Genomic DNA, 14701 nt, shown 5'->3' with positions numbered 1-14701 from the left:
TGACCCCGACCTAATGCAGAATGAATATGAGTGAGTGAATGAGTCTTTAACTCTTTATGTACCATTTTATTATGTTTATTACTAAACATCGGGCTTGGGTATTATCTATCGATATAGATATCTGTAAACATCATTCTTCAATGGAGTATGTAAAAAGAGGATGAACAAGGAAATGACATCAATTTTTTTTGTTGTTAAATAATTGATTTTTATTTAGCCTACAAAAATGCATACAAATCCGCTTTTTCTGCCAAGAGATACAGAATCTGTGCAGAAATTTCCACTGGCAAATCTACAATGTGTGCACAGAACCTTAGGTAATGGTTTCCAACACCTCTATAATTTCAGCAAAATCTGCAATATGGCTTCTACCAGGTATGAACATGTTTGTCAATTTTTCCAGAGCTACCGACTGCGATCAGAGTTCAGACTAGTCAAAGATTCCCAAATCAACAGTTTGCAAATTTTTTTTCCACCAAAAAGAAAAGAAATTGAAGAGAAAAAAAAATGAGTTGTGAAAGCTGACCTAGACATAGTGCAATTTTAGGTCCCTGTGTGGACTGCGTGGCGGGACTTTCAGATACTCTACTTATTAACTTTAAAACAACACTCCCGGGCATGGTTGCAGCAATCACAGGAAACAGCACTGCACTTCAAAAATAGTTATTAAAAAAAAAAGGTAGCAAACAGATGGCGAGCCACAATCTATTTTTCCCAGCTGCGAGTTTACATGGCCCACTTATCAGGACAGGCACGATAAATGTCTATCTGTAGATGTTTCTGTGTTGGCCTGCATCAAGCTCATACTACAGGCTAGAAAATACTTGTGCAAGGGCTCGCTCACACCAGTGTAGATTCTCTCATGTTACATAATCAGGCGATTATGATAATCGCACTCAGATCAAACTCTCAGATTCGATCTCTCGATCACAGCACATGAAGTGGAGAAGTAAGGCTATGTGCACACGTTGCGGATTGTATGCGTTTTTGCAGCGGTTTTTCGCCTTAAAAAAGCTGTGAAAACACATACACAACACAACCCATTGAATTCAATGGGATTCCGCAATGCTGTGCTTGTTATCACTCATGTAATGTAGGACCACCACCATTCAGGGCTGATATACAGCATGTGATAATGCTATATAAAAGCTACTAACCCGACCTGTAAGACGAGAAAAATAACTTACTCACCTGCAGGGCGGTCTGGTACAAGGGGTGTCACTTCTCCATGGTCTGGCACCTCCTATCTTCTGCGACGCCTTCCCTACATAATCCACAGTCTCCTCGGCATCTCGCTCCTGCGCAGGTGTACTTCTATGCCCTGTTGAGTGCAGAGCAAAGAACTGAAGTGCACACGTGTCGGGAAAGGTAAGAGAAGCCCCAGGGAGACTTCTTTAGATGACACAGGGATGCATCTTCCACAGGCACCAAGAAGGACGGCACTGCAAGACGTTGGGAGGTGCTGGGCCAAGAAGAGCGACATTGTTAGGACTGGACCGCCCTGCAGGGGAGTATAATAAGTTATTTTTCTTCTCTTAGGCTGATTTCACATTTGCATCTGTGTGCGCAGAGTATGATCCGCATGCGTCAAGCATGCACATCTTAATATTGTGTACGCAGTGACATGTTTTTGCATGTGTTCGCTTGCGGATGCGTACGCATGCGTCGTGTGGAGGTGTGCGTCGGGGTCCCGCGAATGAAACATGTTGCATTTTTTGAGGCAGCAAATATTGCTCAATCGTCCACATGCAGACGATTGCGGATGATTACGTAAAAAAAACAACACATTACTGTTTGAGAATGCATTGTTACGCATGTACATGCGTATGCTTGCGTTCGATACGCATGCGTACTTCTGACTAATTTTGCAGGCCTGTCAGGATGCTTATACCGAGGCCATGCAGCAGTCCCGATATCAGCAGAAGGCACAAAGTTCTTTCCCTACAGGGCAACAAGCTCCAAGACAGCAGCTGTGCAGAGTGCACCTGCACCGATTCACCAAGGGACTTATCTACCACCACCGGTGGACATGACATTGCTAAGAATCCCAAGCTTCACCATGCAGCCGAGTACAGAAGACCAGCCATCCACCACCACGCAGCCTAGTGCAGCAGCCCAGCTGTCAGGTTCCACCATCAAGACGAGTGCAGCAGGCCACACTTCTCCACCAACGCAGCACCAGGGGAAAAAAGCAGAAAAAAAACAAAGTCCCGGAGGAGAAACTGTGAAAAATAAAATATTACATGCACCCCCTCTTCCCTAATCCTCAAATTGTCTTTCACTTCCCCTGTAACAACTTCCCCAACCACTGCTAACCTACCATCACAGCCCGACACCCCCCTGGTCCACCATGTTACTCCCTCCCACAGACCCCAAAAGTAATTTTTCCTTTTTTTTTTTTTTTTTTTTTTTAATTTTTTATTTCTGTTAGTAAAAATTGTTTTGATTCACAATACCGGTCTCAGTGTTTTCTCTATCTCTTTATTTAACCAAGTGTGTATTGTTGAGTGAAGCATGAAAGGGTATAACAGTTAGGGTATGTACACACATTGCGGATTTTGCTGCGGATCCGCAGCATATTGGCCACTGCATATTCGCAGCTGTTTTCCATGAGTTTACAGTATCATGTAAACCTATGGAAAACAAAATCCGCAGTGCACATGCTGTGGAAAAAAAACGCGCAGAAACGCTGCGTTGTATATTCCGCAGCATGTTCATTCTTTGTGTGGATTCCGCAACGGTTTACACCTGCTCCATAATAGGAATCTGCAGGTGTAAAACCACAGGTGGAATCCGCACAAAAACCGCATAAAATCCGTGGTAAATCCGCAGGTAAAACACAGTGCTTTTTACCTGCGGATTTCTCAAAACAGGTGTGAAAAAATCCGCAGAGGTTCCTTCTACGTGTGCACATACCCTTAAGGTGTTTATTATACAAGTGTTAATATTAGAGTCAGAAAACATTACAGGTACATAACATTAAAACACATTCATCCAAACCAATGGTCCAAATTGACTAGAAAAATATATTTCAGAATAAATGAATTGTTTTTATTAAATACAAAAAGATAACAACTAAATTTTAAAAAGACAGTGCAAAAAAGGGTTTTTGCTATATACAAGTGATTAATTTCTTCCTGTAAGCAGGCCTCTACGTTACAAAGCACTCCATTTTATTGTATATTGTCTTGGTTGCTGTATTGCCTTGAAAAAGCTGCTGCTGAATTGCAAATGAGATAATAGCTCTGCACTTCTAGGTTCTGTCCTTTTCACCCAGCAGACCAACAAATATTAGTCTTTTTTCTGAAACTTGCAGTGTTTACTCATTCCCTCCTACTGTACCATTCCCTGAATAACGTTGGAGGTATTTTCCCCTTTTTTCCCCCATCTTTTTAAAATTTAGTTTTTAACTTTTTGTATTTAATAAAAACAATTCTTTTATTCTGAAATATATTTTTCTAGTCACTTTGTACCATTGGTTTAGTTGAATATGTGTTTTATTACATATTAAAGTGTTTACTGCTTACTTAAATAGGATTATGGGTTTAAAGTACATAACATTACAGGTACATTTTATTTACAGGTTAAACTATTTCATCTTGCCAGGACACATGTCCACTATCAGAAACAAAATAGGCTGCAACTTTATTCCTCATTTGTGCAACTTCCGCTGTAGTCCTCAGAGGGTGATGTCTGTAATCCTGCAATGCGGTATTAATAGTTTCCTCAAATTCAAAGTGGGGTCGCTCTTTTGACAGGATGTAGTTATGCAGAACAACACACACTTTCACAACCTCATCAATTGTCTTTTTTAGATTGGTGTTCCTAAAATGCGCCATTTAGATGCCAGCAAACGAAAGGCACACTCCACAGTTCTTCGTTCCCTTGTCAATCGGTAGTTGAAAATCCTTTTTGTGTGCCTCAAGTCCCGACTTGAGTACAGTTTTAGGAGGTTGCCAGACATTTGAAAGGCCTCATTACCAACAATAACAAACAGCATTGGCGGTCCTTCAGTGTTAGGAAGAGGTTGTGGCGGGGGAAATTAGAATCATTACCATACAATCGTTATCCCATGTCAGAGTTTTTGAAAGTCTGTAAGTCATTTCCTCGTCCAAAGGAGCCGTCAATGGCGACAAATCAACAATCAGAATCCGCAATTGCCATCAGAACAATGGAAAAGTATTTTTTATAATTGAAGTACTCAGATCCACTTCCTGCAGGTTTCAGAATCTGACTAGGTTTGCCATACACAGCCCCCACAGTTAGGAAAATTGCACACTTCATTGAATTTTGCTGCATTTTGCAGCCACAGTTCAGCTGTGGGTTGAGGGAGGAAGTCAACATGCAGAACTTCACACAATGCACGGCAGGTATCTCCAACAATCCCAGAAAGGGTGGACAGTACAATTCGTAACTGAAACTGTAGAGATCTTAAGGTCTCTCCGGTAACCAGGAATCTGCAGAACAGACAAAGGAACAAATAAATCACTACATGGCTTTTCCAACAATAGTAACGACAGGTGTTTGTTGTTCAAAATTATGTACTTTATGGTCACCAACAGACGTTCCTCTGCATGAATTGCTCTATGTAGTTGGGTGTCCTGCCTTCTGATGTATCCGCAGACATGTTGCAGCAAATCATCGAAGCTGTGTAGTGACATCCTGGTTTAGTCCAAAAACTTTGCCAGGTTTTCACGAAGCTCTGTGTACAATGAGTGGTAGGCTCCACGGCTCTGTCGGAGTTCAACAATGGGGTGTTGACAAAAGCGATGACAACGTCTTCTCCGTCTTTCTCTTCTCCTTTCTTCCTCACAAGCCACAGTGAATGCAAAAAACAACTTCAAAGATAAATCCAGAGACATATTGAAGCTCTCCACGCTCTCCATCTTGCAGCAGCATCCAAAGAAGCAAATTTCTGCTGTGCAGTGTCTTTATATATAGAAACCCATAAGCCACGCCCATTCAGAAATACTATACGCATGCGCATAAACGGCGCAAACATATGCAAAAATGCATGCAATCGCAGTGTTCTTTTGACGTCATGCATAAGAGCGTGCGGATGAAAACTCTGCGCACACATGCGTTTGCATGTGTTTGATCATGCAGACAATACGCCGCGGACACATACGCAAATGTGAACTTAGCCTTACAGGTCGGGTTGGGGGCAAATATACAGCATTATAGAACTGCTGTATATCAGGCCTGAAAGGTGATGGCTGCCTCTGATATCGGCGAAACCAGGTGACCGGTTCATTTTAATACATCGTAAGTGTTCCCTTTCCTAGGAATTCTATAGGCATTCGTTTTCTAAAAATTGCTCCACAACACTTGCAATATTAAACCCCAAACTATGATACTGGCCCTGATGTAACGTTCAATTGTATTTATATCATGACAATATTTGTACTGATTTGTGCTTGTAGTCATCTATAAAAACAGAACAGCAATCTTGTGCCAGTGATAATTACAGTGTAATCACAACTAAACCCAGGGAGAAGAAACTTGGCAGCGCTGGGAGCGTAGATATAAAAATGTACAGAACACACACATTCAACAGTCAATTAATATGCCCTAGTTTGTAAAGTTTCCATCTCCTTTTGAAAACTTTTACATCTCTGCTCCATTAGTACAACCGCTTGCTCCAGTGGTTAGTGACTTGTAGACTACCTGGTGACACGGTGCAAAGGTCAGAGTGATGGCGGAAACTGCAGGCCTACAGGACCACTACAATAGGGGGAATTCACATAATTGTACACCTGTAATATGATAACTAAGACCGAAGACGATAGAGGACTTCATTATGTCTTGTTAAGCCTTGGGCATTAGTCACGTCATTGCTTTATTACATAGCCCCCAAAAAATGGACCATTGTTTTTACTATCCAATTTATTTTTTTTTCATTGCATTAGGAAAAACAGTCAGTAAAAAAATTAACATGAGTGCAATCTAGATCTTGAGACATTCATTTGAAGGAATGATTTTGGCCTACAAAAAGCACCAGAGTAAGACATGTCTACATTTTTTTTTATTACCGTAAGTGGGACATTGGTCTACAAAATAAAAAATAAATACAAACCTGACATGTGACATAGAATACAACATCACAGAAAAAAGGAAACTGCAGGATGCAGCTGCCTCCCCAAACGCCTCGGCGCAGTGCGAAGTAGCTGCCTCCCCAAACGCCAAGGCATTGTGTGAAGTAGCTGCCTCCCCAAACGCCAAGGCATTGTGTGAAGTAGCTGCCTCCCCAAACGCCAATGCGCTGTGTGAAGTAGCTGCCTCCCCAAACGCCAATGCGCTGTGTGAAGTAGCTGCCTCCCCAAACGCCAATGCGCTGTGTGAAGTAGCTGCCTCCCCAAACGCCAATGCGCTGTGTGAAGTAGCTGCCTCCCCAAACGCCAATGCGCTGTGTGAAGTAGCTGCCTCCCCAAACGCCAATGCGCTGTGTGAAGTAGCTGCCTCCCCAAACGCCAATGCGCTGTGTGAAGTAGCTGCCTCCCCAAACGCCAATGCGCTGTGTGAAGTAGCTGCCTCCCCAAACGCCAATGCGCTGTGTGAAGTAGCTGCCTCCCCAAACGCCAATGCGCTGTGTGAAGTAGCTGCCTCCCCAAACGCCAATGCGCTGTGTGAAGTAGCTGCCTCCCCAAACGCCAATGCGCTGTGTGAAGTAGCTGCCTCCCCAAACGCCAATGCGCTGTGTGAAGTAGCTGCCTCCCCAAACGCCAATGCGCTGTGTGAAGTAGCTGCCTCCCCAAACGCCAATGCGCTGTGTGAAGTAGCTGCCTCCCCAAACGCCAATGCGCTGTGTGAAGTAGCTGCCTCCCCAAACCCATATGCGCTGTGTGAAGTAGCTGCCTCCCCAAACCCCAATGCGCTGTGTGAAGTAGCTGCCTCCCCAAACGCCAATGCGCTGTGTGAAGTAGCTGCCTCCCCAAACACCTTGTGCGAAGTAGCTGCCTCCCCAAACGCCAAGGCATTGTGTGAAGTAGCTGCCTCCCCAAACGCCAATGCACTGTGTGAAGTAGCTGCCTCCCCAAACGCCAATGCGCTGTGTGAAGTAACTGCCTCCCCAAACCCCAAAGCGCTGTGCGAAGTAGCTGCTTCCCCAAACGCCAAGGTGTTGTGTGAAGTAGCTGCCTCCCCAAACGCCTTGTGCGAAGTAGCTGCCTCCCCAAACGCCAAGGTGTTGTGCGAAGTAGCTGCCTCCCCAAACGCCAAGGCATTGTGCGAAGCAGCTGCCCCCCAAATGCCAACGAGCTGCAGGATGCAGCTGGCCTCCATGATAGATGTGGAGGCTCACAGATAAGGCCTGGAGAGAGCGCCAGTGAAGCTGATAAGTGTCGTACACAATGTCTGCCTTAAGGCCCCGTCACACACAGCGACGCTGCAGCAATACAGACAACGATGCTGATCGCTGCAGCGTCGCTGTTTTGTCGCTGTGTGGTCGCTGGGGAGCTGTCACACAGACAGCTCTCTCCAGCGACCAGCGATCAGGGGAACGACTTCGGCATCGTTGAAACTGTCTTCAACGATGCCGAAGTCCCCCTGCAGCACCCGGGTAACCAGGGTAAACATCGGGTTACTAAGCGCAGGGCCGCGCTTAGTAACCCGATGTTTACCCTGGTTACCAAAAAAACCAAACAGTACATACTCACCATCTGATGCCCGTCAGGTCCCTCGCCGTCTGCTTCCTGCTCTGACTGACTGCCGCCGTACAGTGAGAGCAGAGCGCAGCGGTGACGTCACTGCTGTGCTGTGCTCTCACTGTATGGCGGCACTCAGTCAGAGCAGGAAGCAGATGGCAAGGGACCTGACGGACATCAGATGGTGAGTATGTACTGTTTGTTTTTTTTTACATTTACGCTGGTAACCAGGGTAAACATCGGGTTACTAAGCGCGGCCCTGCGCTTAGTAACCCGATGTTTACCCTGGTTACCAGTGAAGACATCGCTGAATCAGTGTCACACACACCGATTCAGCGATGTCAGCGGGACCTCAACGACCAAAAAACGGCCCAGGCCATTCCGACACGACCAGCGATCTCGCAGCAGGGGCCTGATCGCTGGTACGTGTCACACATAGCGAGATCGCTACTGAGGTCGCTGTTGCGTCACAAAACTTGTGACTCAGCAGCGATCTCGCTATGTGAGACGGGGCCTTTACAGCTTACTGGTCATGTTCATACAATTAGGAGAGATGCCCAGTACCATGCAAGTGTAGGAACAGACACCCCAAACTCCCCAAGCCTACACGTATGGGCACCCTGCAAAGGATGAAAAAATGATGTATAAAATGTACAAGGTATTGGTCAATATTTTGGCTAAAATACGGTACACACCTCTTACAACACACAACAAGGGTCCTCTGTCTTGTGAGACCCTACTCTAAAATTCAAAGCAATTCACTGGAAAGGACATCAATAAAAAAAAAAAAAAAGGCAGCCGTATTTACAGGGTGATGTCAGGGTGTTTCCACGTTCTGGAAACGCTGCGGATTGGACGCAGAGTCCAGATGTTACAGCATAGACATAAAATCCCATCTTCACTATGCTTTCAAACATGCAGGCGGCAGACCTGCGTATACGCACATGCGGCGCATCTTTATAGACTGCAGGATGTCTATTTATCTTGCGGAGACGCTCAGTCTCCGCAAGATAAATTACACAGTCTATATATAGGATGCGGTGATTCCGCATGTGTTCAATGAACACATGCGGAATCACTGTGCGTCCAAAGCGCTGCCGATACGGAACGTGGAAACATACCCTCGGGGAGTATGAGGGGCACCGTGCAGACACTGGGGTGGCAGTACTCACCAAATGATGGGGCAGTACCCGCTCTCTGTACCAGGTGCCATTCTATTATGAGATTGGCACACACAACAATGTGCCTTCTGTGAGGGATTTTTGCGGATATTTTACAGGAATTACAGAAGATGACAAATGATTGCTCAGGCTTACTGCTCATCTGTACACATTAGAGAAGTTACAAACATCTCCGCGCACTACATAAATACATTTAATCCCTATGAAAGTTTATACAATGTGTTTAACCCAAACAAATCATCCTTTCACGCACTGGTTCTCAGGGAAGAGAATGTGTCAGAAGCAGGATGTAGGAGCAGAGACCCTGATTCCAGCAATATGACTACAAAACCCATGTGGTACTGTGGCAGCTCTGACAGGAATTGATCTTCATGAGCTCCAACTATCCTCATTCCCACACCAGTGATGGGCCACTTTCTGCTTTGGGAAAAGTACAGGCAGCAGCCCAGTAATTGGCAGTACCTCATGATGCATCAGCCTGGGAAGCAGTGACCTGGGCACGGCCCCCGAGGCGCTGGCTGGGGCACGGTCCCTAAGGTGCTGGCAGAGGGCTCGGATGACAGGAAATTATTTAATCGGGCAAAGTGATTTGGAAGCCGTCCAGGTCTGTCCCCTCCAGCAGATGCTGCACAGGCACACTCAGGGTTAAAGGCCATTAACCAATTAGAGGGGCGCTTTGTGGAGGCTGCGACATGTCACAGGTGTCACTGCCAGCTGGCAATGGGAACGACAAGCCAGAGAGCACTGTTCTGCCATCACATCGCCGGGGGCCGCGGTGTACAGGTGCGTCCTGGGGGCAGCTCACAGGGATGTAGCCATATGACAGCAGCAGGGAAGGAGGCACACATGGAAAAGTTGACCACATCAGCAGAGATGACGGGACCGGGGGCAGAGCGCGGATATGCTCGGGCACAGGCAAGCACGAGGGCTAGGGTTACCTTAAGGCTGGCATGCTGTGACAGTCTCCGCTCAGGATGGCAGTGGGCAGCAGGCAGAGCAGCAGGCAGCGTGCTTCCAGGCGAGCAGAGCGGAGAGCCACCACAGACCGGAAGCACCGCCCCTCTGCCCTGATTGGCTAAAGCGCGCCTCACAGTCTCCTCACAGAGCATCTGACCACTCCCCTCTGAGGAGGCGCTGCCTGCAACCCCGTCCATCCATAGTCCTATCAGCATTACGGCCGGTGCCGCCTGCGATAACGCCGAGCGCTGTAGATATAGCCGGTGCCGCCTCCGATAACCCCGAGTGCTGTAGATATAGCCGGTGCCGCCTCCGATAACCCCGAGTGCTGTAGATATAGCCGGTGCCGCCTGCGATAACCCCGAGTGCTGTAGATATAGCCGGTGCCGCCTCTGATAACCCCGAGCGCTGTAGATATAGCCGGTGCCGCCTCTGATAACCCCGAGTGCTGTAGATATAGCCGGTGCCGCCTCCGATAACCCCGAGCGCTGTAGATATAGCCGGTGCCGCCTCCGATAACCCCGAGTGCTGTAGATATAGCCGGTGCCGCCTCCGATAACGCCGAGTGCTGTAGATATAGCCGGTGCCGCCTCTGATAACCCCGAGCGCTGTAGATATAGCCGGTGCCGCCTCCGATAACCCCGAGCGCTGTAGATATAGCCGGTGCCGCCTGCGATAACCCCGAGCGCTGTAGATATGGCCGGTGCAGCCTGCGATAACCCCGAGTGCTGTAGATATAGCCGGTGCCGCCTCCGATAACCCCGAGCGCTGTAGATATAGCCGGTGCCGCCTGCGATAACGCCGAGCGCTGTAGATATAGCCGGTGCCGCCTGCGATAACCCCGAGCGCTGTAGATATAGCCGGTGCCGCCTGTGATAACGCCGAGCGCTGTAGATATAGCCGGTGCCGCCTGTGATAACCCCGAGCGCTGTAGATATAGCCGGTGCCGCCTGTGATAACCCCGAGCGCTGTAGATATAGCCGGTGCCGCCTGCGATAACCCCGAGCGCTGTAGATATAGCCGGTGCCGCCTGCGATAACCCCGAGCGCTGTAGATATAGCCGATGCAGCCTGCGATAACCCCGAGCGCTGTAGATATAGCCGGTGCCGCCTGCGATAACCCCGAGCGCTGTAGATATAGCCGGTGCCGCCTGCGATAACCCCGAGAGCTGTAGATATAGCCGGTGCCGCCTGCGATAACCCCGAGAGCTGTAGATATAGCCGGTGCCGCCTGCGATAACCCCGAGAGCAATAGATATAGCCGGTGCCGCCTGCGATAACCCCGAGCGCTGTAGATATAGCCGGTGCAGCCTGCGATAACCCCGAGTGCTGTAGATATAGCCGGTGCCGCCTGCGATAACCCCGAGCGCTGTAGATATAGCCGGTGCCGCCTGTGATAACCCCGAGCGCTGTAGATATAGCCGGTGCCGCCTGCGATAACCCCGAGCGCTGTAGATATAGCCGGTGCCGCCTGCGATAACCCCGAGCGCTGTAGATATAGCCGGTGCAGCCTGCGATAACCCCGAGCGCTGTAGATATAGCCGGTGCCGCCTGCGATAACCCCGAGCGCTGTAGATATAGCCGGTGCCGCCTGCGATAACCCCGAGAGCTGTAGATATAGCCGGTGCCGCCTGCGATAACCCCGAGAGCTGTAGATATAGCCGGTGCCGCCTGCGATAACCCCGAGAGCTGTAGATATAGCCGGTGCCGCCTGCGATAACCCCGAGCGCTGTAGATATAGCCGGTGCAGCCTGCGATAACCCCGAGTGCTGTAGATATAGCCGGTGCCGCCTGCGATAACCCCGAGCGCTGTAGATATAGCCGGTGCCGCCTGCGATAACCCCGAGTGCTGTAGATATAGCCGGTGCCGCCTGCGATAACCCCGAGAGCTGTAGATATAGCCGGTGCCGCCTGCGATAACCCCGAGAGCTGTAGATATAGCCGGTGCCGCCTGCGATAACCCCGAGAGCTGTAGATATAGCCGGTGCCGCCTGCGATAACCCCGAGCGCTGTAGATATAGCCGGTGCAGCCTGCGATAACCCCGAGCGCTGTAGATATAGCCGGTGCCGCCTGCGATAACCCCGAGCGCTGTAGATATAGCCGGTGCCGCCTGCGATAACGCCGAGCGCTGTAGATATAGCCGGTGCCGCCTGCGATAACGCCGAGCGCTGTAGATATAGCCGGTGCCGCCTGCGATAACCCCGAGCGCTGTAGATATAGCCGGTGCCGCCTGCAATAACCCCGAGCGCTGTAGATATAGCCGGTGCCGCCTGTGATAACCCCGAGCGCTGTAGATATAGCCGGTGCCACCTGCGATAACCCCGAGCGCTGTAGATATAGCCGGTGCCGCCTGCGATAACGCCGAGCGCTGTAGATATAGCCGGTGCCGCCTGTGATAACCCCGAGTGCTGTAGATATAGCCGGTGCCGCCTGCGATAACCCCGAGTGCTGTAGATATAGCCGGTGCCGCCTGCGATAACCCCGAGTGCTGTAGATATAGCCGGTGCCGCCTCCGATAACCCCGAGCGCTGTAGATATAGCCGGTGCCGCCTCCGATAACGCCGAGCGCTGTAGATATAGCCGGTGCCGCCTGCGATAACCCCGAGTGCTGTAGATATAGCCGGTGCAGCCTCCGATAACGCCGAGTGCTGTAGATATAGCCGGTGCCGCCTGCGATAACCCCGAGTGCTGTGGATATGGCCGGTGCAGCCTGCGATAACCCCGAGTGCTGTAGATATAGCCGGTGCCGCCTCCGATAACCCCGAGTGCTGTAGATATAGCCGGTGCAGCCTGCAATAACGCCAAGTGCTGTAGATATAGCCGGTGCAGCCTGCGATAACACCGAGTGCTGAAGATAATATAGCCGGTGCCGCCTGCGATAACCCCGAGCGCTGTAGATATAGCCGGTGCAGCCTGCAATAACGCCAAGTGCTGAAGAAATGGCCGGTGCCGCCTGCGAAAACGCCTGGTGCTGAAGACACGTCCGGTACCACCTGCTATTAACATGAATTTTAACCCCATTTATGCAGGTTAATAGCATTTTTTTCTGATGACAGGTTCCTTTTATATGTGCAGGCAAATGGTTGGTAAGAGCAAAATTGGCCAAAGGTCTTACTGAAACAGAATTGCAAACATTATTTTTAGCCCCAAATACATGTATTTGAGTTAAGAACCCTCAAGAAATAGACAACCCTTTAAATCCAGTTACACAATTACAGAGAGCCCTTTACTAAGCAAAGCTGGTATAACTGATGTACAGCACAGTCCTCCGTACGCTACTGACCCATACATCCTGGCATAATGCACTTATACAGGCCAATTACCCTAGCTGTGCAGTCAGCAGCCATCAGGGACAGTGTAAAGTAACAGTCTGCTTGTAGTACACAGTATGGGGGGAGCACAGTCATGTTATACAGATCAGGATAAAAAAAAAAGCTAACATGCACCATGGCAGAGGCCTGATCATACTATTACATGCCATCTCTGTATACCAGGGAACATGCCAATGTACTGAAATCAACATGTAACCGTACCTCAAGTGTGCACTTCTCTACCCTAGTGTCAGTTCTATCGCACCCTCCAGGTTCATCATGTCAAACCCCCTGCTCAATGCAGGAGTCACTAAGGCCTCTTTCACACTTCCGTTTTTTTGTGTCCGTTGTAGTGCAGCAAAATGAGAGAGAGACACCTTTTTTCCGGACTTGAAAATCCTTCCGGGCATGCTCAGAGGGGAAAAACTGTATCCGTCGCTGGATTCCAGTGTGTGACGGTCAGCGACGGATCCTGCGCCCATAGGCTTCCATTCTAGTCAATTACGTATGCCGTAGGATCCGTCGCTACACGTTTTCTTGACGAAGACAAAAAAACGTTAGGCTACTTTCACACTTCCGTCTTTATAAAGACATTGCAATGCGTCGTTCTGTGCAAAAAAACGCATCCTGCCCGCAGGATGCATTTTTTGCACATAGACTTGTATTACCGACGCATCGCGACGTATGGACACACGTTCCATACGTCGTGCACTGGATGCGTCGGTAATTGACGGACCACCATCACAAAAAAACGTTCAATGTAACTTTTTTTGTGCAACAGGTCCGCCATTTCTGACTGCGCATGCGTGGCCGGAACTCCGCCACCTCCTCCCCGAAACTCATAACGGGCAGCGGATGCCTCTGAAAACTGCATCCGCTGCCCACGTTGTGCAATATTTGCACAACGTCCGTCGGGCCGACGGTTTGCGACGGCCCCCGTACTGACGGAAGTGTGAAAGTAGCCTTACATTGAACGTTTTTCCCAGACGACGATCCACCAAAACACGACGGATCCGTCGCACGACGGATGCTACGTGTGGCCATCCGTCGCGATCCGTCGCTAATACAAGTCTATGGGAAATTTTTTTTGCAAGATCCTGCATTCTCAAAAATTGACGGATTGTGACGGGAGCTGAAAGACGGAAGTGTGAAAGAGGCCTAAGCCATCTCAGACAGATGTCTGTCCAGTCTCTGCTTGAAGACTTCCATTGAAGGAGCACTTACCACCTCTCGTGGCAGTCTGTTCCACTCATTGACCACCCTCAACATTTTTTTTCTAATATCTAATCAGTATCTTCTCCCATTCAGTTTCATTCCATTGCTTCTCATGTTTCCATGTGCCGATGAGAATAAGAATGATCCCTCTACACTGTGACTGCCTTTCAGATACTTGTAGACGGCTATTAAAGGGAACCTGTCAGCAGCATTGTGCCCTGTAACCTACGCACAATGTCAGGTCGGCACCGTGATTCTGATTAAAATGATACCTTGGTTGATGAAATCTGTCTTGTGGTTGTTAATTTTCAGCTTTGAGTTAATGATATGCTCGTGCTCCAGAAGGCTCTTCATGTGGTGCTCTGATTAGGTATTCTTGTGTTTTTTTTCTCCA

The 14701-nt window shown here is 48.8% G+C and overlaps 2 protein-coding genes across 3 annotated transcripts in view; one reads left to right on the top strand and one right to left on the bottom strand.

Moving 5' to 3' along the window:
- ADK (adenosine kinase) overlaps window positions 1-14701 on the bottom strand; it is a 511546-nt gene that overhangs the window by 407264 nt on the left and 89581 nt on the right. The window contains exon 1 of one of the 2 annotated variants that reach the window (XM_077250788.1): window positions 9763-10009. The exons of the other annotated variant lie outside the window; for it this stretch is intronic. Coding sequence (XP_077106903.1) covers window positions 9763-9776 — 14 coding nt within the window. The 5' untranslated portion in view covers window positions 9777-10009. Of the gene's footprint in view, window positions 1-9762; window positions 10010-14701 lie in introns of those variants that run through there. 2 annotated transcript variants of the gene reach the window in all.
- LOC143764805 (uncharacterized) overlaps window positions 12447-14701 on the top strand; it is a 29327-nt gene continuing 27072 nt past the window's right edge. The window contains exon 1 of the mRNA XM_077250786.1: window positions 12447-12511. Coding sequence (XP_077106901.1) covers window positions 12478-12511 — 34 coding nt within the window. The 5' untranslated portion in view covers window positions 12447-12477. The remainder of the gene's footprint in view (window positions 12512-14701) is intronic.

Source organism: Ranitomeya variabilis, chromosome 4 (genome assembly GCF_051348905.1).
Source record: "Ranitomeya variabilis isolate aRanVar5 chromosome 4, aRanVar5.hap1, whole genome shotgun sequence".
NCBI lineage: Eukaryota > Metazoa > Chordata > Amphibia > Anura > Dendrobatidae > Ranitomeya > Ranitomeya variabilis.
The sequence above is the reverse complement of the archived record's forward strand: the minus strand, read 5'-3'. Positions and strand labels throughout refer to the sequence as shown.